The sequence below is a fragment of the Muntiacus reevesi genome, chromosome 1 (genome assembly GCF_963930625.1).
Source record: "Muntiacus reevesi chromosome 1, mMunRee1.1, whole genome shotgun sequence".
Lineage (NCBI taxonomy): Eukaryota > Metazoa > Chordata > Mammalia > Artiodactyla > Cervidae > Muntiacus > Muntiacus reevesi.
The window spans coordinates 198,390,649-198,410,598 of NC_089249.1; the positions used below are offsets into that span (position 1 = coordinate 198,390,649).

Below are 19,950 nucleotides of genomic sequence, written 5' to 3' on the forward strand. Positions count from 1 at the left end.
CGGCCTCTGGATCTATTGGTGTATTAAGTCCACAGGCCTCACACAGTCTTTCGTAGAACTCAGAGGGTGATTTGGTTTCCCTTTGAATCACTTTGGAGGGTTTTGCCATATTCACAGGTTTTCAGCCCCCCCCCCCACCTTGAGGCCTTGTAAAATAGCCACCCCAAATCTCTCCAGGTGCCCCTTCCTTCCTCTGGGCTATAGTCCCAGTTGGGCCTCTCATCAAGGGCGGCTAGTTCTGCCCACCGCTGTGGGTGTAGCCTACCCTCAGGTGCCGTTTCTCCTAGCCATTTTCTAGCCTCAGTTAGGATCCCGTGTCTTTCTTCAGGGCTGAAAAGGGAGACTAGCAGTTGGATTTTGTCATCCCATGTAGGGTGGTGGGTTTGAAAAAAATGTCTCCGTTAGTCTAATCATACCTTGTGCTCCCCTGAGTAGGGAGGAGTGTGTCTCTGCCAGTGTAATATATGCAGAGAGGAAAATGGTTGGTAATAATCAGCTACAGGAGGCTGGTGGTAACGTCCGGCTGCGTCCTGAGCCGGGGGCTGTTGTACCTCTCTGAGGGGCATCTGCAGTGGGGGGTTTTACCCCGTTTTCCTGAGCGGAACGCAGCCTCTGTCTAATTCCTGAGTTTCCTTCCTCCTTTTCGTCTATACTCACCGGGAGGGGCGGGTACAGCTTGGGAGGTCCCGCTGAGGCGGAATCCTGGGGGCGTTGACCAGAGGCTCCTCACTCCGGGACAGGTTGCCTGCCTGAATGGCAGCTCTATGATCTCTGATCTCCGGAGAAGCTGGCGGAGGGGCAGCGGCTGCTGCAGGAACTTCACCTGGCCCTGGATCGGCGTTAAGGCGTCCTCCCGTCCTCGTGGAGCACTCCGCGGCGGGCGAGTTATCATTTAGTATTGGGGAGGGGGCAGGTCATCCCCCTCCAAATCCTATAGAATTTCTTTTTTTATCACCAGTTAATTTTTGTGCCATTAATATTTTTCCCTTTCCCTTCTGTATACAAAACCTCGTCCAAGGAGGAGGGTCTTGAGCTAACCCTAGCCATGCGTCAATAGATGGGTATTGATACGGGTGTCCCGGCTCTCCTGTGATACTGTGTAGACTGCTTCCACTGTTTTTAAGTTCATGGTGTCCTCTGGTGGCCATCCTATTCCCATAGGGGGCCATTCAACCTCACAGAGTATGTGGAGGTGGTTAGGTGTCATCTTCACCCCATAGTCTCCTCCAAATCCCTTCTTAAAAATTTTAATCATGCACTCCAATATAGTTGCCTTAGATTCACTTCCCCACATCTTGCTTACCTTCTCAGACCTTGGTCTACTTTTCCTTTTCGTTCTGTCTATAAAATTCTTGGTACCCTAAGTACTTCTGTTATTTCCACTCAATGAAACATGTAAATTGCCATTCCGCCTCCTTCCTAATTGGGGTGGGAAGAACCTTACCTGCCAGATCCCAGAGGGAGATTTTCACCTGCCGGTCAGCATGGCCAAACCAGAATACTATGTGGTCCAGGACTGTTTCTCTGTTAACTTTTAAAGTCCATTCTGCCTTGGTGGGCTTGATCAGGTGCAGATGAAAACACAGATGGGTTAAATATCCCACATCCCAGGCTGTCTCTGGAAAAGCCAATTCGTACTCACTTACGTATCCCCCTCCTTCTAGCTTGACGATTCTGAGGGGGTCAAGAATTTCACAGCAGACGGGACACCTCCTCAGGGAGGGCAGAATACCAGCACACAAAGACCAAGTTTCTTCCCTCAAAATCCCTCTGGCAATCGCCTGGTAATAATTTACCTCGAGATGACGCAGACATCATCTCCTTGTAACATTCATGGTCAGTGTGTTTCCCGTTCCCTCCCAGGGGGTTTTATCAGGCTCCCTCTTCCACCCTGCTGGGTGGGAACCTCCTTACCTGAGTGCTTAACAACCTTGCTGTCATCCACTACCCACAAACGTGAAAGATCCAGGCGTTGAGGAACGGAATCTTTCCAGGAGGGCGAGGCACCTTCCCCCCTCTAGAAGACCTGAGCCGTGAGGCCTCGGAGTGACCCCAAATGGGACTTGTCTCCTCAAAGTGAGGAGTTCCCCAGGTCAACTGCTTGGAAGGCAGCTATGCTCGCCAGTATACCACCAATGCACCAAATGTTATAGCCAAACGCTCCGGGAAACAAACTCGTTCAGAAGGACAGCGTGGATTGTGGAATGCAGTTTATTACACCAGTGGGTCCTAGGCAGGGTGACCTCTTTAGCCAGGGATCCCGACTGACTTTTGTGAAAACCTTATGTACCTTAAGTGTATGTGCTCAAGCCCACATCCCCAAATTCCTTAAACCTAGCCTGGAAAATGTTAAAGGGAGACAAAATCAGGTTACAGCCATGATTCATAATCAGAAGGGTCAGTTGGTTATTCATTATAACCTACACCAATGGGCCCGTAAAGATTACAAAGGTGATTGACTACATAGGGGATTATTACATTCTTTCTGGTGAAGGGAAATCTTGGTATGGGGGGTCTATCAGTCGGGGAGGCCTGTTTGGCCATAGGTATGTGATCTCCATGGCAACCAAGCACATAGTCCAAAGTTCACTGGGAATGTAAGATGGAGTTTCCTTCTTTTTCAAGATGGAGTCAGTTTGGCCTATTCCTTTCCTCCTTCAACTCCAGTATTATTGCCCGAGAAATCCCATGGACAGAGGAGTCTGGTGGGCTACAGTCCATGGGGTTGCAAAGAGTCAGACATGACTGAAGCAATTTATCACAGGCCATCGTTCAAAGACTGTGGAGACTTTGGCATCACTTGCTTTTGAATTCTATTTTTTTAATGATTTTATTTAAAAAAATAAAAGGATATCTCATGAATTTAAGACAAATGTTTTGTTGTTGTTGTTCTCTCCACTGAGCTTCCAGGTTGCTCAAATTTATTGTAAATAGTACCTCTTGCTCAAAGAGACGTCCCCATCCCTCAGACAGACTGGCACCTTGCAAACTTGACCCTTGATTCCTAGGTTAGGAGATGTGGAAACTCAGCCTCAAAGACCCTTGGGTACCCACTCTCCAAAAGCAGGACTCGGGGAAAGAAAAACTAGGCAGAAACAGGGTCAAGAAGGGGGTAGGCAGCCCTCTTCCTGTCCTCCCCTTGCCGGGAAGCAATTTTGCAATCCTGACCCCTCCCTTTGCCCTGCCTGGTTCAGGTCAGCCCCTATCCGGAACAGGATGTGGGTGGAGACTTCCCTATGGTTGCTGCCCCTGCCCCTAGCTTAGGCAGGTCTAAGGCCACCTTGCCAGACCCAGGGAACCTGGATGGAAAAGAGAGAGGCCACCATGTCCTCTTGGAACCCAGAGCGAAAACAGAGGTAGGTCCCCACCCCACCCGCCCTGGGCAGAACTGATATCAACACTGCGGAGATATACTGACAATCTGTCTGACCCACTGAAATTCCAGGTTCAGACATTGGCCTGCATGCTGGAGCAAACTGACAGTCAGGCTGCTCCAATGGACAGACTCACTCCCGTATGTCAACATAGAAAATGCATAATGCGAGAGTTGCAAGTTAAGTTTTATGTGGGGCAAAATGAGGACTGCAACCTGGGAAACAGCACCTCAGATAGCTCTGAGAGACTGCTCCAAAGAGGCAGGGGGGAGGTCAGTATAGATGTGATTTTGTGAAGGGGGAGTACATGCAATCAAGCAATATATATATATATATTTGGTAGAAACTTTCTGCTAGTCACAGGGAGCACTCGTCACTATGAAGGATTTTAGTACTTTTCTAGATATAAGGAGATACAAGGACTGGGCGAATAAAACTAGCTCCTGGAAATAAGTACCCGAAGACCTGTCCTGTCAGTTGCCCCCGCCCACTGCCACCTCACCCCTCACCCCTGAGCACAGAGTGCCTCATTTCTGCTCTCCACCCTGAACTCCTTTCAGGGGGTGTTGAAAATCAGCAGCTGCAGCAGCACATGAGTTAATCCTTGTAGAGGTAGATGGTAGGTGCCAAGTTGTAGTTGACACATACACACAGCACAGGAACCCCAAGTGGTCCATGGGTTGTAGCAACCAAGGGTGTTCAGGTGGTCTCTAATGCTGCTGGGCTTGGGCATCACTGCTGAGGTACCATGAGGAGCAGAAGCCCCAGCTGTTTCCCAAGGGGAAACAGTTTTCTGCTTGGGAGGGTCAAGAAAGCTTTGTGGAAAGGAGGGGGCATTGGAGCTGGCGGTTTGCAGGATGAATAAAAGTTTGTGGGCTCTGCCTTCAAAACACGGAACCAGGGAGCTAAGAAATAATCCAAGAAACGAGTGAGAGCAGAAGAAATTAGCAAGTTAAACTGCAAATAATTAATAGCGCATTGAGGTTGGACTGGCAATAGGAAAAGATAGTATTTAAGGGTCAGAATAAGAAACTCAGGCTTTCATAGAATTATAATTCTTCCTGCAACAGGAGTTACTCCGGGCAGCTCTGGGGGGCGGGGGGAGCGAGGATGGAAGCTAAGAGCGGAAGTGACTCCATTATTCCAGCCCAGCAAGGAAGTGGCAGGGTGCCGGTTGGTGAGAGTAGAGATGGTAAGAAGCAGGCAGATTCTGGATGTATTTTTAATCTTGCAGGGTATCTAATATCTTAATTTTGACTTATTAAGCTCTTTTCTGTCATTGCCTGCAGCCTGGTGGGCTGGGACTCCCATCTTTCTAGAATCTTCTTCCTGTTGCTGCTATTTGTGGTCTCAGCCCAGGGGGTCACCCCAAATCCTGAAGCCTGTCTGGTGTCCTCCTCGGTCAGTGGCAGCTCCATCTCCTGCCAGCCACCTGCCCAAATCCCCAAAAGCCTCCCAGCTGACACCATCTTTCTGGCCGTGGAGTTCTTCAACCTGACTCAGCTGCCTGCCGACTTCCTCCAAGGCATCCCTAACCTCCAGGAACTCCACCTTTCCACCAACCGACTGGAGAACCTCTCCCCCAAGTTCCTGCTGCCCGTGCCCCAGCTAAAGGTGCTCGACCTGACCCACAATTCCCTGACCCGGCTGCCCCCTGGCCTCTTCCGGGTCTCAGCTGCCCTCTGCACCCTGGTGCTGAAGGAAAACCAGCTGAAGTTTCTGGAAGCCTCATGGCTGCACGGCCTGAAAGCCCTACAACATCTCGACCTGTCCGAGAACCAGCTCCAGTCTCTGCCCCCTGGGCTCCTGGAGAATTTCACCGACCTGCTCACCCTTGATCTTAGCAATAACCAGCTGCAGACGTTGCCCCCTGACCTTCTGAGGGGCCCCTTGAACTTGGAACGGCTGCGTCTGGAAGGCAATAGACTGCAGGTGCTTGGAGAGCGCCTTCTGGCACCCCAGTCAAAACTGCACTACCTCTTCCTGAATGACAACAGGCTGGCCTCGGTGGCAGCCGGCGCCTTCCGAGGTCTGCAGAAACTGGACATGCTGGATCTCTCCAACAACTTGCTGACCACGGTGCCCACGGGCCTCTGGACCTCCCTGGGGAAGGCTGCCAGGAACCTGAAGGATGGCTTTGACATCTCTAGTAACCCCTGGATCTGTGACCAGAACCTGGCCGACCTCTATCATTGGCTGGTGGCCAACGAAGACAAGATGTTCTTCCGGAATCACACACGCTGTGCCGGCCCTGAGGCCTTGAAGGGCCAGATGCTCCTGGCTGTGGCTGGGTCCCATTGAAGCCCGGGGCGGGGCATGAGGCTGGGGTGGGGGGGCAAATCTTCTGTTACCCCCAGCCCAGGGATGGAATCATGCAAGCAGCCCCCAGCAGGGATGCAGGTGGAGTGGGTGCCACTCCACCTGCAGAGGAGAGGTGCCAGTGCACCCCACTTAGCAAATAGTCCCCCCTTCTAAGGGTGAGACTGGGCTTCCCATAGTTTCTGGGATCTGTTTCGTCCAGGCTTTCAGAAACACACCTTGAACCTTCCTTCTTTATTGCCTTTGCTCACACTGTATCCTCTTCCAGAAAGTTCTTTCCCCCTATCTCTCAGACCTCTTGGTCTCTGGCTCCTCCAGCCTGCCCTGACCCCACACTGAAGTTGTCTCAATCTGGCTCTGTCTCCCCGCTTTGTGTGTGGTTTTCTGAGTGCAGGACCTGGGACTGGATTTCCTTTTACCTAGCATCACTCAGCTTGGAGTCAGGCTGGATTGTTGTTGTTAAGCCCTGTCTGACTCTTTGTGACCCGATGGGCTGTAGCACGCCAGGCTTCTCTGTCCTCCACAATCTCCTGGAGTTTGCTCAAATTCATGTCTATTGAGTCAGTGATGCTATCTAATAACCTGCTTCCCCCTTCTTCTCTTGCCCGCAATCTTCCCTACTATCAGGGTTTTTCCCAAAGAGTTGCCTCTTTGCATCATGTGGAGCTTCACTAATAAATAATTGTTGAACAGAAGTGGATGGTTTCACTGTGCTCCTTGCATCTCTCAAGTAAAATTCCTAGGTCTCCAGGATGCAGAAGTTGGAAAGGACAGGTATGCCATGAAATCCCAAAGGGATAGCCATTGAGATTTGATCTCCTCCTCCCCTCCCCATCCCTGGACTTAACTGGAAATAAAACCTTGACCATTGCCCAGGGTGTCATTTTACCAGTGGATTCCTGCCAGAGCTTGTGTCCTGGGGAAGGTTTAAATTAAACCTGATTGCTTCAGAGCTCCAAACAATTTTTCACGCTGGCCTGTGATAACCGGGGAGGGGGCAGATGCCCAGGGCAAGCGTGGGAAGGCTGGATGGGGCTGAACAAGTGGTCAGGGGCCCAGTGGACTGTGTTTTCACAGCTCTGGAACCTCAGGGCCACCTGCCAACACAATGTTGTGTATAGTGGGGCTCAAGGTCAGACTGGGGGGTCCCTGGGATGTTTGGGGCATGCTCTTCTTTTGCATCTCCTGGAAGAAGGGTCATGCCCACATGGGTGGTCATTTCAACTGTGGCAATGAACGCCAGGGTTCTGGAGTCTGGCAGAGATGGGTTTGAATCAGTTCCCTCAATCGCTAGGTGAGCCGAGGCAAGTGGTTTAAAAAAATTTTTTTTTTTGGCAGCGCTGCGCGGCTTTGTGGTGTTACCTCCCTTACCAGTGATTGAACTCGGGCACTCAGCAGTGAGAGTGCGGAGTCCTAACCACTGGACTGCTAGGGAATTTCCTGATTTAAGCATTCTGATCCTCACTTTGCTCATCTGTAAAATGGGGATCGAAAGGAATGAGCCGACCTCTCTACTGGCTTAGTTAAGTGGCAGATTTTCAAAAGCAAAAAGAAAGACCTTGAGAACTTGCCCAAGATTACTGGGTGAAGAGGTTGGGGGGCTGTGATGGCCCTCCACCGTCTCTGGAACAACAGCAGTGAGGGCCAAGGAAAGTAGCTCAATTCTTGTGTAGTCAGCACCCCCAAGTTGCTATGACAACTGTGGGGCGCTCTGGGAGCCCCTGGATAGAGCTGGGGGCCTGGAGCCCCGCCCCAGGCACGCCCCCACATGGCCTCTCTCCATTGGTCAGTCCCCCGCGGCCCTGCCCCCAAGTCGCTATAAGGCGGGCGGGGCAGGCTGTGGGCGGAGACTGGAGCCCGAGTCTAGGGTCTGTGGCGGAACCTGGGGGCCGAGGCTGAACGCGCCCAGGTGAGTGTCGCGCGGGCAGCGTCCAGGACCGCCCTGCAGGTCCCCGGGGGCCCCAGTGGGTGGGTGGACGGGCTAGAGCCCCGCGGCTTGGTAAGAGGTGGGATGTGATAGGCCGCAGCAGGTGGCTGAGACCCTTGTCCCAGTTGGCAAAAGCTCAGGACCCTCCCTTTTGGGCGAGGAATAGGGTTCTAAGGGCGCAGGGGTGGGGACAGGGGAAGAACTGCAGGCGGGGAGTCTGAGGTCGAACTCTCTCTCTGAGTCTACTTAGCTGAGTGACCTTGGGCCCAGCATGGACCTGTTGTGTGCCTCAGTTTCCCTGTGTGTCAGACTGGACTGTGAGTTTACTGGTATTCTGTGGCTCCCACTCCACCTGCATCCCTGCTGGGGGCTGCTTGCACGATTCCATCCCTGGGCTGGGGGTAACAGGGATCTCCCTCACTTTGCAGAGGAGAAAGCAGCCCATACAGGTGAAGGCATTTGCCCAAAGTCACACAGCAGGTAATGGCAGGAAGGACGCGATCTTAGGTGTCTCTCCCCCCAGAGCCCATGCTTTGAATCACTACCACGCCCCCATCCCGCCAGAGGTTTTCTGAAGTGAAAGTGTTAGTCGCTCAGTGGTGTCTGACTCTGCAAAAGCCTGCCAGGCTCCTCTGTCCATGGAATTCTCCAGGCAAGAATGCTGGAGTGGGTAGCCATTCCCTTCTCCAGGGGACCTTCCCGACCCAGCAGGTCTCCTGAATTGTGGGCAGATCCTCTACCATCTGAGTCACCTGGGAAGTATGCACCTACTGTGTACAGTGCCCTGTGCATGCATTGTTCCTGCCCAGGATGCTCTGAGGTAGGTATTACCATTTTCTCATCTTGCAGATGAGGAAACTGAGACCCCAAGAGGAGACAAGACTTGCCTGGGTCACCAAGCCCAGCCAGACAGAACCCAGGGCCTGGGCGGGAGCTGGGAGGGCTGGCGTGCAAAGGCCTGTCACTCTGTCCTACCCCCCAGGGTGACCCTGTTTGCAGCAGGCATGTCAGAAGACGAAGCGGCTCAGGCCCCTGGACCCAGCTTGTGGGAGCAGGATCAGCAGGTGAGAGGCTGTGTCTCTCACAGAGCTTGGCTCAGGAGAGGGTAGGGGGACAGCCCCTCAGGGAACAGTTTCAGACTGGGTCACCCCCTTGCTTTGAGCACCTTACTCTTAGGGCATTTTGGACCATGGCTGGGGGAGGCCCATTCTACGCATTTCCCAGAGGGGCAAAATGAGGCCCAGGGAGGAGCGTCTCTCCAGACACTCCCAACCAGCTTACCTGGCCTCTGCTCAACCCCCTCCCTCTGCCATCTCTGGGTCTCTGCCTGCATCTCTCTGTTTCTGTGTCCACCATCATGGCACTCTCAACAAAACAATAACAACAACAATAACAGCATCAATCACAGCATACAGTCTGCATCATTCACTGGTTCAAGCACTTCGTACACAACGACTCCTTGAATTCCCTTCACAGCCCTGGAAGCCCATTTCACAGATAAGGAGACTGAGGCACAGAGCAGTTCACATAGTTGCCCAAGTTCATACAGCTCGGAAGCGTCGGAACCAGAACTGAACTCAGATGGTCCAGAGGCGATGCCCTTTGTGTGTGTGTGTGTCTGTGTGTGTGTGCACGCACGTGTGTTCAGTTGTGTTCAACTTTTTGTGACACCATGGACTGTAGCCTGCCAGGCTTCTGGAGCAGACCAATTCCTTCAGAACTAGTTCTGCTGTGTGTCTGCTGTTGAGAACCAGAGCCCTAAACACCTCCATGAGGGTCTCCATTGCCTGCAGGCAGCTGTGCTCAATACACTTCCTCTCCTCCTCATCCTGGCCCAGAGAGGGTGATCGGGCTCTCCAGCTGGTGGCTGAGCCCCCCACCTCCACCTGGGACCCCTCTGATGCCACTCCTTCCTGCAGAGCGTGGTGCAGCGCGTGGCTGCCCTTCCCCTGATCAGGACCACGTGCACTGCCGTCTCGGAGGCTTACAGCGCCGCCAAGGACAGACATCCGCTGCTGGGCTCCGCCTGCCGCCTGGCTGAGCACTGCGTGTGTGACCTGACCACCCGAGCCCTGGACCATGCCCAGCCACTGCTCAGCCACCTGCAGCCCCAGCGTGAGCTCCCCTGGCTAGTGTCCTGGGTCCTGTGGTTTTCCCACTGCCCTGCCCTCTCAGGCTCCACTACAAGGAACCCCTGAGTTGAATGTGCCTCCGCAGTCTTTTTTTCTTTTTGGCCACGCCCCTCATCACGTGAGGTCTTAGTTCCCTGACCAGGGATCAAACTTGCGCCCCCTGCAGTGGAGGGATGGAGTCTTAACCATTGGACTTCCCCAAGGAAGTCCTGCTGCACAGTGTAGCCTAAATTCTGTCTCCAGGACATGCATCGCCCTTGCTAGGTCCTTCTGCCTGCACCATCTTCCCCCCTGTTTGTTTCCCATCTTCCCCTCTGTTCCCCTCTTATTTGTTCCTCTGTAGTTTGATCACCTGGCTACCTACTCTTAGCTGTTTCTGTGTCCACCCCTTTGGTTCCCATTTGTCTGTCTCACTGTCCTCCCTTTACTAGCCTGATGTGCCTTGGGTCCCTCTGTTGTCCGATCTCCCTCCCCTGTCTGCCCCTCTGTCCCTGCCCCCACCCATCCTGAGCCTGTAACCACCTCAGGGGTCCAACCCAGGGTGCGGTGGGGGGCAGAGAGACCCCTGGTCTTACATCTGACTGAGGAAGGGGATCACCTAAGGGTCCCAACCCAGGGCCGCACCCTCCCTTCTTCTCAGCTGGCTTGTGTGATCTTGAACCTGCTTGCTGAGGTGTCTGAGTTGGACATGGGTGAGGAGTCACTTTGGTGCTGGCAGCACTGATGGCAGAGCAGAGGCAGGAAGGGCAGAGAGGCAGGGTCGCGCCTGGTGGCCCACCCACAGCCTCAGGGTCCCCAGCCCCTTGCAGGGGACCAGTCAGGTGCCCCCCTCCCTATTTCTTTCCCCCTGTGTGTGTCTCGATCTCTTTTTTTCTGCCTGTCCCCCAGCATCCCCTCTGTCCGTGACTCTCTGTGTGTCCCTAGTTCCCTTGACATCTCCCCGATTCTCACTCCCTGCCTCTCTGTCTCCAGTGGCCACAGTGAATGATCTTGCCTGCAGAGGCCTGGACAAGCTGGAAGAGAAACTGCCCTTTCTCCAGCATCCTTCAGAGACGGTAACCCGCCAGCACTGCCAGATCATGTGGGAACCTATATGGGGGCAGTGGAGGTGGGAGTGAGAAATGCAGCCTCCTCCCAGACCCAACCTCAATACCTGGGCCAGGACCCAGTCAGGCTTCAGTCAATTTGAGACAACACCAGCCAGATGAAAATTAGATGTCAATTAGACACCCATGTTTACTGAGCACTTAATATGTGCCAGCTGGTGCTAAGCCTCCCTTCAACAACCCCATGGGAAACAGACCTGACTTTCCCCCATTTTATAAAAGGGGTGGGACTTCCCTGGTGGCCCAGTGGTTAAGACTTCTCCTTCCAATGCAGGGGGTGTGGGATCGATCCCGGGTTGGGGAGCTGAGATCCCACGTGCCTCCTGACCAAAAAACTAAACCATAAACAGAAGCAATAATATAACACGTTCAATAAAGACTTTTAAAATGGTCCACATAAAGAAAAAAGAAAAATCATAAAGAGGGGGAAATAGTGGCCCAGAGGCAGTCAGGGGCCAGGGGTCCTTGCCTCACAGCCCGCCGGAGCTAGGGGCAAAGGAAGGGAGACCAAGGCTGACAGCACCTGGAACCTGACCCCTCCTGCCAGATGGTGACCTCGGCCAAGGGTGTGGTGGCCAGCGGCGTGACAGGCATGGTGGGCCTGGCCCGGCAGGGCCGCCGCTGGAGTGTGGAGCTGAAGCGATCCATGAGCCATGCCATGGATGTCGTGCTGGAAAAGTCAGAGGAGCTGGTGGACCACTTCCTGCCCATGACTGAGGAGGAGCTCGGTAAGGCCAGCAGCCTCCCCATTCGCCCTGAATCCTCCTCCTGCCCAGGGCCCACCTCTAGAGACTACAGATCAGAGAGGTCGCAGACTCACCCAAGGCCACACAGCAGATCAGCAGGGAACACAGGGTTCCAGTCTACTTCCATGGCTCCCGGCCCACATAATAGTAGAAATCTGACTGCCCAGACCCTCAAGAGTGGCCTGGACTGACAGACTGGAGGGCCACAGTCTCAAACTGGTGGCCCTTCAGACTGTGGCACCCCATGTTGCAGTATCTGTCCTATGCAGTGCCCTTAAAATGGTTTAATTCATTTCATTCATTTAAAAATCAGATTTCTGGGGACTTCCCCTGGTGGTTCAGTGGTTAAGAATCTGCCTTGCAATGCAGGGGACGCAGGTTTGATCCCTGGTCAGGGACTAAGATCCCACATGCCTCAGGGCAGCTGATCCCGCATTATGCAACTAAGATCCAAGGCAGCCAAAGAAATAAATATACATAAAAATTAAAATCATATTTTGGTGATTTCCCCAGGGGTCCAGTGGTTAAGACTCTGCTTTCCAGTGCAGGGGGCTCAGATTTGATCCCAGATCAGGTAGATGAGATCCCACATGCTGTGTGCTATGACCAAAAAAAAAAAAAAAAATCAGATTTTTGCCCTACAAAACCTGATTTCTGGTATGCTATGCCTTCAAAAAAAAAAAAAAAAAAAAAAAAACTTGGGTTGAATAGCATCCTACCCTTTTTGCATGGTTTCCTTAAACCCCACCATTCTCCAAGGTTCTACATCTTGTCTTCTGGCCCTGGAGACTATCTGACTTCTCAGGCCTGCTTCATAGCACTAGAGGTACATGGGGCGTGCTCCCTCCTTGGCAGAAAGGCTGTGAGGCATTTTTTTAAAATTTTACCTTATGTTTTGGCCATGGGGCGCAGCATACGGGATGCTAGTTCCCCCACCGTGGATGGAACCCCCCTGCAATGGAAGCGCGGGATCTTAACCACTGAACCACCAAGGAAGTCCCTGTGAGGCATTTTTGAAGCACCTATTGTGTGCCACGCACTCGTAATCAATTCTTTACTGTTATTAGCTCCATTTACAGATGAGGAAAACCGAGGTAAAGAGACCTAGTATTCGAGTTGAGTAGTTCTGGTTGCCTCCGTTCGAATCCCAGGTCAGCCTCTTGCACACTGTGGGACTCCACCTCTCTGTTCCTTGGTTTTCCTCGTCTGTAAATAGAACTAATAATCGTGGCTACATCGTAGGGTTTGGGGATGGTCGAATGAGTTGATACTGTAGAAGGGAACTCTAAATTTGCGAGTCCCCACCTCCCCCCACCCCCGCGCCCGGGCCGCTAATCCCCCCAGGGGCAGAGGGCGTGGCCACCCTGACTCCCCGCCTCCTCTGTCCTCCAGCGGCGCTGGCGGCGGAGGCTGAGGGCCCGGAAGTGGGCTCGGTGGAAGAGCAGCGGAAACAGCAGGGTTACTTCGTGCGCCTGGGTTCCCTGTCCACGCGGCTCCGCCACCTGGCGTATGAGCACTCTCTGGGGAAACTGAGGCAGAAGAAACACCATGCCCAGGACACGCTGGCCCAGCTGCAGGAGACCCTGGAGCTGGTGAGAGACTCGACTCGCCTCCCCGACGCTGTGATGCGGGCCAGCACGCATGGACTGAGTGCCAGCCGCGTGCCTGGTCTTGTGCCAGTCTGAAGGTGGAGGCGGAAGCGTGTATGTGCAGGGCTGGGGCAGAGGAGGGACCCGGGGCTGGAGGCACTCCGTGGGGCCCAAGGCTCAGCCTGGAGAGGTTCGGAGGGGCTTTGTGGAGGAGGGGAAGTAGGAGTTGGAATTTACAGGTGGTTAAGGTAGGTGGAAGGCTTCCCAGTGCCGCTGGTGATAAAGAACCCACCTGCCAATGCAGGATATCTAAGAGATTTTAGTTCGATCCCTGGGTTGGGAAGATTCCCCTGGTGAAGGGAATGGCTACCCACTCTAGTTTTCTTGCCTGGAGAATTCCATGGACAGAGTACAGAGGAGCCTGGCGGGCTACAGTCCTCGGCGATGCGAAGAGTCAGATACGACTCAGTGACTTTCACTTTTACTTTTCAGAGTAGATGGAAAAAGTGATGAAGGTACCTCAGGCTCTCTCATCACCAACCCCAGTCTTCCCCAGACTTTCGGTTCGAGTTCATAATCCAGCTTCTCCCCTCATTGTGCATCCTTCCCTCTCCAGAGGAACATGTTCCCTGGGCTTGATAGGTTCAGATGCCCCCAACTTGCTCCTCCTGCATCCTTCTCAGCTCAATTGATGGCAACTCTTTCCTAACAAGGGCTCAAGCCAAAACCTGGGAATCACCCTCAACTCCCCTTTTCTCCACCTCCTCTCCCACATCCGACACATCAGTACCGTTAACTCTGCCTTCAAAGTCTACCCTAAACCCGCACACACCCTCCTCTTCCTCCACCTGGGCGCAGGCCTGATCCCGGTTGCCCATCCTGGATCCCACCGCCTGTCCTTCCTTAAGTAGCCACCAGAGGGCACCTGTGAGCACCGGAGTCTGCCAGTTTCGTTGCACATAACGTCCTCAACAATGGACTGGGAAAGACTAGAGATATCTTCAAGGAAATTAGAGATACCAAGGGAAAATTTCATGCAAAGATGAACACAATAAAGGAAAGAAATGGTATGGACCTAACAGAATGAGAAGATATTAAGAAGAGGTGGCAACAATACACAAAAGAACTATACAAAAAATATCATGAAGCAGATAATAACGATGGTGTGTTCACTCACCCAGAGCCAGACATCCTGGAATGTGAAGTCAAGTGGGTCTTAGGAAGCATCCCTACAAACAAAGCTAGTGGAGGTGATGGAATTCCAGCTGAGCTATTTCACATCCTAAAAGATGATGCTATGAAAGTGCTCCACTCAATATGCCAGCAAATTTGGAAAACTCAGCAGTGGCCACAGGACTGGAAAATGTCAGTTTTCATTCCAATCCCAAAGAAGGGCAATGCCAAAGAATGTTAAAACTACTGCACAATTGCACTCATCTCACATGCTAGCAAAGGAATGCTGAAAATTCTTCAAGCTAGGCTTCAACCGTACATGAACAGAGAACTTCCAGATGGTCAAACTGGCTTTAGAAAAGTCAGAGAAACCAGAGATCAAATTGCCAACATCTGTTGGGTCATAGAAAAAGCAAGAGAATTCCAGAAAAACATCTGCTTTATTGACTACGCTAAAGCCTTTGACTATGTGGATCACAACAAACTGTGGAAAATTCTTCAAAAGATGGGAATACCAGACCACCTTACCTGCCTCCCTGAGAAATCTGTATGCAGGTCAAGAAGCAACAGTTAGAACCGGACATGGAACAACGAACTCATTCAAAATTGGAAAAGGAGTATATCAAGGCCATATATTGTCACCCTGCTTACTTAACTTATATGCAGAGTGAAGTGAAAATGAAAGTCACTCAGTCATGTCCAACTCTTTGTGATCCCATGGACTATACAGTCCATGGACTTCTCCAGGCCAGAATACTGGAGTAGATAGCTGTTCCCTTCTCCAGGGGATCTTCCCAACCCAGGGATTGAACACAGGTCTCCCATTTTGCAGGCAGATTCTTTACCAGATGAGCCATCGGGGAAGCCCAAGAATACTAGAGTGGGTAGCCTATCCCTTCTCCAGTGGATCTTCCCAACCCAGGAATCAAACTAGGGTCTTCTGCATTGCAGGTGAATATTCTTTACCAACTGAGCTATTAGGGAAGCCCCTAGTAGCAGAGTACATCATGCAAAATGCGGGCTGGATGAAGCACAAGCTGGAATCAAGATTGCTGGGAGAAATATCAATAATCTCAGATATGTAGATGACACCACCCTTATGGCAGAAAGTGAAGAGGAACTACAGAGCCTCTTGATGAAAGTGAAAGAGAGGAGTGAAAAAGCCAGCTTAAAATTCAGCATTCAGAATACCAAGATCATGGCAGCCAGTCCCATCACTTCATGGCAAATAGAGGGGAAACAATGGAAACAGTGACCCCCCACGGATACCAAAATCCACAGATGCTCTAATCACTTCTGTAAAGTGGCCTAGTATGGTTTGCCCTCTGCATCCCCCGGTTCTGCATCTGTGGGTTCAAGCAACCCTGAATCATGGTTTAATCCACAGATGCAGGACCTATAAATATGGAGGGTAGACTGTTCTGTTGTATGGATGGACTGCAGTTTATTTCTATTAATCATCTCATACCTGCCCTGCCCTGTCCTGTGAACTAAAGGCACAGTGCCCCCCCTCCCCAAACCAGGGCATTCACAGTCCAGTAGGGGGACAAGGGTCATGACAGGAGAGCATGCTGGATGCTGTGAGACCCAGAGGAGGGGTCCAACCAGGCTTGGGGGGCGGGAAGGCTTCTTGGAGGAGGCGACATTTACAATGAACTGGTATGAACCTGGCGGGGAGATGGGTGGTAGGGAGATTGTACCTGAGACACCAGCCTGGGCAGAGGGCCGGCAGTGAGTCTGAGCTTCAGGGGAACCTCGGGTCACAGGTTTTGGCTAAGGTCAGGGAAGAGACTAGATGGGTCAGCCAAGCTGGAACAGCAGGCCATGAAGGTTTGCATCTAGTGCTTTTTGAGGCCAAATCCAGACTGGGGTCTTGGTTCCCCCAACTCTCCAGCCCCTCCAGCTCTGATTATCATGGTCCTGGTTCACACAGATCCACCGCATGCAGTGCGGAGTGACCCCCATCACCCCCGCCCGCACCGGGAAGGTGCATGAGCTGTGGGAAGACTGGAGCCAGTGCCCCCTGGAGAACGGCCGGAGGCGCCACAGCCAGGTAGGATGGTGTGGGGGATGGGTGGGGGATGGGAGGAGGAGGGGAGGGAAGGGAGTGGGCTCTGGGTAGGTCCAGGGCTGCCAGGTTCCAATCAAGTGCTGAGGTCAGCTGGCAGCTGGTTGGAGTGTCTGCAGGGAAACTGAGGCAGATGGGGGTCCCGGCAGGGGTCCATTCGTGACACCCAGGACCCGGCCCTCTGCTCCCACCCATCCCCACCCACGCCACCCACAGGCGGAGCTGGAGACCCTGGTGCTGTCCCGCAGCCTGATGCGGGAGCTGCAGAGTACCGTGGACGCGCTGGAGACCAGCGTGCGGGGCCTGCCCCCCAGCGCCCAGGAGAAGGTGGCAGAGGTGCGGCGCAGCGTGGACGCCCTGCAGGTAGCCTTTGCTGACGCCCGCCGCTTCGGAGACTTGCCAGCAGCCGTGTTGGCCGAGGGCCGGGGCAGCATGGCCCGGGCCCACGCGTGCGTGGACGAGCTGCTGGAGCTGGTGGTACAGGCCGTGCCCCTGCCCTGGCTGGTGGGGCCCTTCGCACCCATCCTCGTGGAGCGGCCCGAACCCCCGCCTGACCTGGAGGCCCTGGTGGACGAGGTCGTCGGGGGGCCTGACCCCCGCTGGGCGCACCTGGACTGGCCAGCCCAGCAGAGAGCCTGGCAGGCCCAGCACGGGGAGGGAACGGTCCTTTCGGGGAACATTCCCGAGGAGGAACCTGAGCCCCCCAGCCGCCCCAAGCACACTCTGATGCCTGAGCTGGACTTTTGACTCGATGGAACCGCAGAGGCAGCTGGAGGCCATCCTGCACCCCGAGAGCCCTGCTGCCCCCTAGCGGCCATGCGTCAGCACTACTAGCCGAAGCCTTGGTCTTGGCTCTTGGGTGGAGTTGGGGACCGAACTCCGAATCCTAGACTGAAGTCACTGATGTCAGATCGCCCCTAATCTTTCCCATATGAGGACTTGAACGTAACTCAGGCTGACTAGCCTTAAGCTGGTTTCACTGGCTGTGGTCCCCATTGCTCCACCCTAAGAAGCTGATCAAAACTCCCCAGAGGATCACATGTTTTGCCCATGTGATAGAAGCATAGAGGCACATGCTTCTGTCTGGAGCTGTGAAAAGTGAGTGAGTGTCCTTTTCCTCCCCGAGCTTTTCCATCTCGGACTGAGGGGTCCTCAGCTGGACCTGCCGCCCCCACTTGCTTAGCCATTTGGCATTTACTCTCCAGAATAAAGAGTATTGGTGTTGTCCAGAGGCCAGCTCCCTCTGTTCCAGCCGAGGTGGGTCTCAGTGGTGGGGTGCTGAGGGCTTCAGAGGTGTGCAAACATGTCACATGAGCCGGGGTTCGAGACTTGAAAGGAATGATGCCACCCTGACGAGCTTGACCTCCTGCCTGGAGTTCCACTGAGAGTGCCCCACCCACCTGGGTGAAGCATTCAGATGTCGCTTCCTGGAATGGAAGTCATTCACACTTTAATATAAATGAATGTCTGGGAAACTGCAAGGAGCAGGATCAAGAGGAGGAGGGATCAGAAGGTGCAGCCGCTCCTATGCCCATCTCCCTGTGGCTTCTCTGGCTGCACCGGTCAGGATGGGGGAGACAGAGGCAGGGCAAGGGCCACAGGCCAGTCTCATGGGGGCCCTCCTGTCCTCTGACCGCATTTTTGGCTGGCCCTGAGGCCGCTCAGGGTGTTGGGAAACCACAGTCTTATGTGGTAAGGTCAGGGTGGCCCCTGACTTCCCTGGGATCTGGCCCAGGGGTGACTGTGGGAGTCCCAGCCAATTTGCACCAGCTAGATTCACCTCCCTGCCACTGCTCAGGAACATCCCTGTTGCCCTCAGACCAACTATCTTCACTCCTCACCCTGACATTTGAGGATTTCGGTTTCATCCTTGGGACGACTCAGACACTGCTGTGGTCCCAAGGAGCTGTGCACATCTCCCCACTTCAGGGCCGTTGTTCAGGCTGTGCCTGGAACACCTTGCCACACTCCCATCTTTCTCTTGGCTACATCTGATCCATCCTCAAGCCCACCCCCAGTGCCACCTCCTCCAGGAAGCCTTCCCTGACTACTCCTGTGGGATATCTCCTACCCTCCATAGCCCACCTTTTTGGAGCTCCAAGTCCTTTCTATCTGGATATAAACCACAGGCAGCCTTGGCTTCTCTTTCTCTGAGAGGCTGGGGCTCCTGGAGGGCCAGGCTCAGTGAGAATGAGCAGAATGATGCATGGAAAGAGCGTGTGGCAGAGACTTGGCTGTGGGGCATCAGTTTGACTAGAACTGAAGGGAGAGAAAGAGCCTGAGGTAAGTCCTCGAATCTGGGGGAAGGGAGCAGTAGTGAAGACCCTGGGGCTGAGTCCCCGCCTTGCTTACAAACGGATGGGTCAGCGAGTGAGCCTCTCTGAAGCTCAGTTTTCTCCTCTGTGAAATGGGTATGAAAATAGGAGTAAGGCAGCAGTACTTATGCCTGTGCAAAGGCCCCGGGGCAGGACCGTGCCTGGTGTCCTGGAGGAGCAGTGAGGAGGCTTGTGTGGAGCAGAGTAGGGGGGGGGAGACAGGGGGGAGGGGATAGGGCAGGAGTTGTGCAGTCTTGTGGGTGGTGGGGTAGACTTGGGTTTTTACCCCCAGGGAGGAGGGGAGGAGGGCTGTGGGCAGACGAGGGACGGGATCTGACTCGGTGTTTATGATCATTTTTGTTATTTTTGCTGGGTTGCTCCCCATTTGCTGCATTGCAGCAGCCCTGTGGGGAGGGGGAGGGGCTCACCCTGGGTTTCCCACCCCCGCTTCCCTGCCACCTTTGGGAAGCATTGGCTGGGGAGGGGAGACAGTTTGGGAGATGCCCTTGTTTTGCTCCCCAGCTGTTTGGCAAACACAGTGATGGCTCCAAGGAAACAGCCCAGGGATCACCAGGCCCCGTGGCTAGACCCTCCCTCCTCCCAGCTTAGTGCCCAGAGCCACCAACTGGGTCTGTCCCCCCACCTCCACCAGCACACAGCTGGGATCCCTGTCCCAGGGGCAGACAGGGGCAATCAAAGGAGGCTTGGCCATCATTTCTCTGCTTGCCTACCCACCCACCCCCTTCACAGACAACCTGCAGGTCTGGGTTCAAATCCTGTCTCTGCCAATTCCCAGCTCTACAGCCTCAGACACAGGATGCCTTTTCCAGGAAGCCACCCTGGGTTGACCCAAGCCCACCAGGCCCAGATCTCACTCTTAGGGTATCCCCCAGTTCAGTTGGTGCCCTGTCTGGGTCTGTATTTAGCCCCTTTCTCAAGGGAAGTCCTCTCTGGAGAGTGACACATCCCCTCCCTGCCCCAGACAGACCCTGCTCCTCTCTTTCTCCCTGGACAATGCTAAGCTGATGTCTGTTGAACACCTGCTACGTACCAGACACTGGGATCAACAGGTTACATGCATGACCTCATTTCATGTTCACAACCACCCTCTGAGTTGGCCCATTTAGCCAAACATTTCTTAAGTGCCAACTGTGTTCTGGGTGCCATCCTGTTGCAGAGAACAAAAGACAGGCCCGGTGGA

At 53.7% G+C, this 19,950-nt stretch overlaps 2 protein-coding genes across 5 annotated transcripts; both read left to right on the forward strand.

Annotated features, from left to right (window-relative positions):
- Positions 1–3,298: 3,298 nt before the first annotated feature.
- LRG1 (leucine rich alpha-2-glycoprotein 1) lies at positions 3,299–6,378 on the forward strand. Its single transcript, XM_065933598.1, has 2 exons — positions 3,299–3,356; positions 4,664–6,378. The coding sequence occupies exons 1-2, from the start codon at positions 3,304–3,306 to the stop codon at positions 5,673–5,675; spliced, it is 1,065 nt and encodes a 354-aa protein (XP_065789670.1). The 5' UTR covers positions 3,299–3,303; the 3' UTR covers positions 5,676–6,378.
- A 1,152-nt stretch (positions 6,379–7,530) lies between these two features.
- On the forward strand, positions 7,531–17,665 carry PLIN5 (perilipin 5). Of its 4 annotated transcripts, none has more exons than XM_065918007.1 (9): positions 7,562–7,602; positions 8,144–8,440; positions 8,603–8,684; positions 9,540–9,735; positions 10,725–10,807; positions 11,406–11,586; positions 12,997–13,196; positions 16,300–16,419; positions 16,651–17,665. In XM_065918007.1, exons 2-9 carry the CDS (start codon positions 8,382–8,384, stop codon positions 17,179–17,181), a joined length of 1,452 nt encoding a protein of 483 aa, XP_065774079.1. In that variant the 5' UTR covers positions 7,562–7,602; positions 8,144–8,381; the 3' UTR covers positions 17,182–17,665. The 4 variants fall into 4 exon arrangements, with proteins under 4 accessions (XP_065774081.1, XP_065774079.1, XP_065774080.1 ...); XM_065918008.1 differs by having other exon boundaries at positions 7,563–7,602; positions 8,332–8,440; XM_065918009.1 differs by lacking the exon at positions 8,144–8,440 and having other exon boundaries at positions 7,531–7,602.
- Positions 17,666–19,950: the final 2,285 nt, after the last annotated feature.

What these genes read in the sequence shown, in the direction of transcription:
- LRG1 (XM_065933598.1), top strand. Translation starts at nt 3,304, where the DNA reads ATGGAAAAGAGAGAGGCCACCATGTCCTCTTGGAACCCAGAGCGAAAA. An exon ending in AACCCAGAGCGAAAACAGAG is followed by an intron (nt 3,357 to 4,663) that starts GTAGGTCCCCAC and finishes CATTGCCTGCAG; the next exon opens with CCTGGTGGGCTGGGACTCCC.
- PLIN5 (XM_065918007.1), top strand. Translation starts at nt 8,382, where the DNA reads ATGCACCTACTGTGTACAGTGCCCTGTGCATGCATTGTTCCTGCCCAG. An exon ending in TGCAGGAGACCCTGGAGCTG is followed by an intron (nt 13,197 to 16,299) that starts GTGAGAGACTCG and finishes TGGTTCACACAG; the next exon opens with ATCCACCGCATGCAGTGCGG. An exon ending in GCCGGAGGCGCCACAGCCAG is followed by an intron (nt 16,420 to 16,650) that starts GTAGGATGGTGT and finishes CGCCACCCACAG; the next exon opens with GCGGAGCTGGAGACCCTGGT.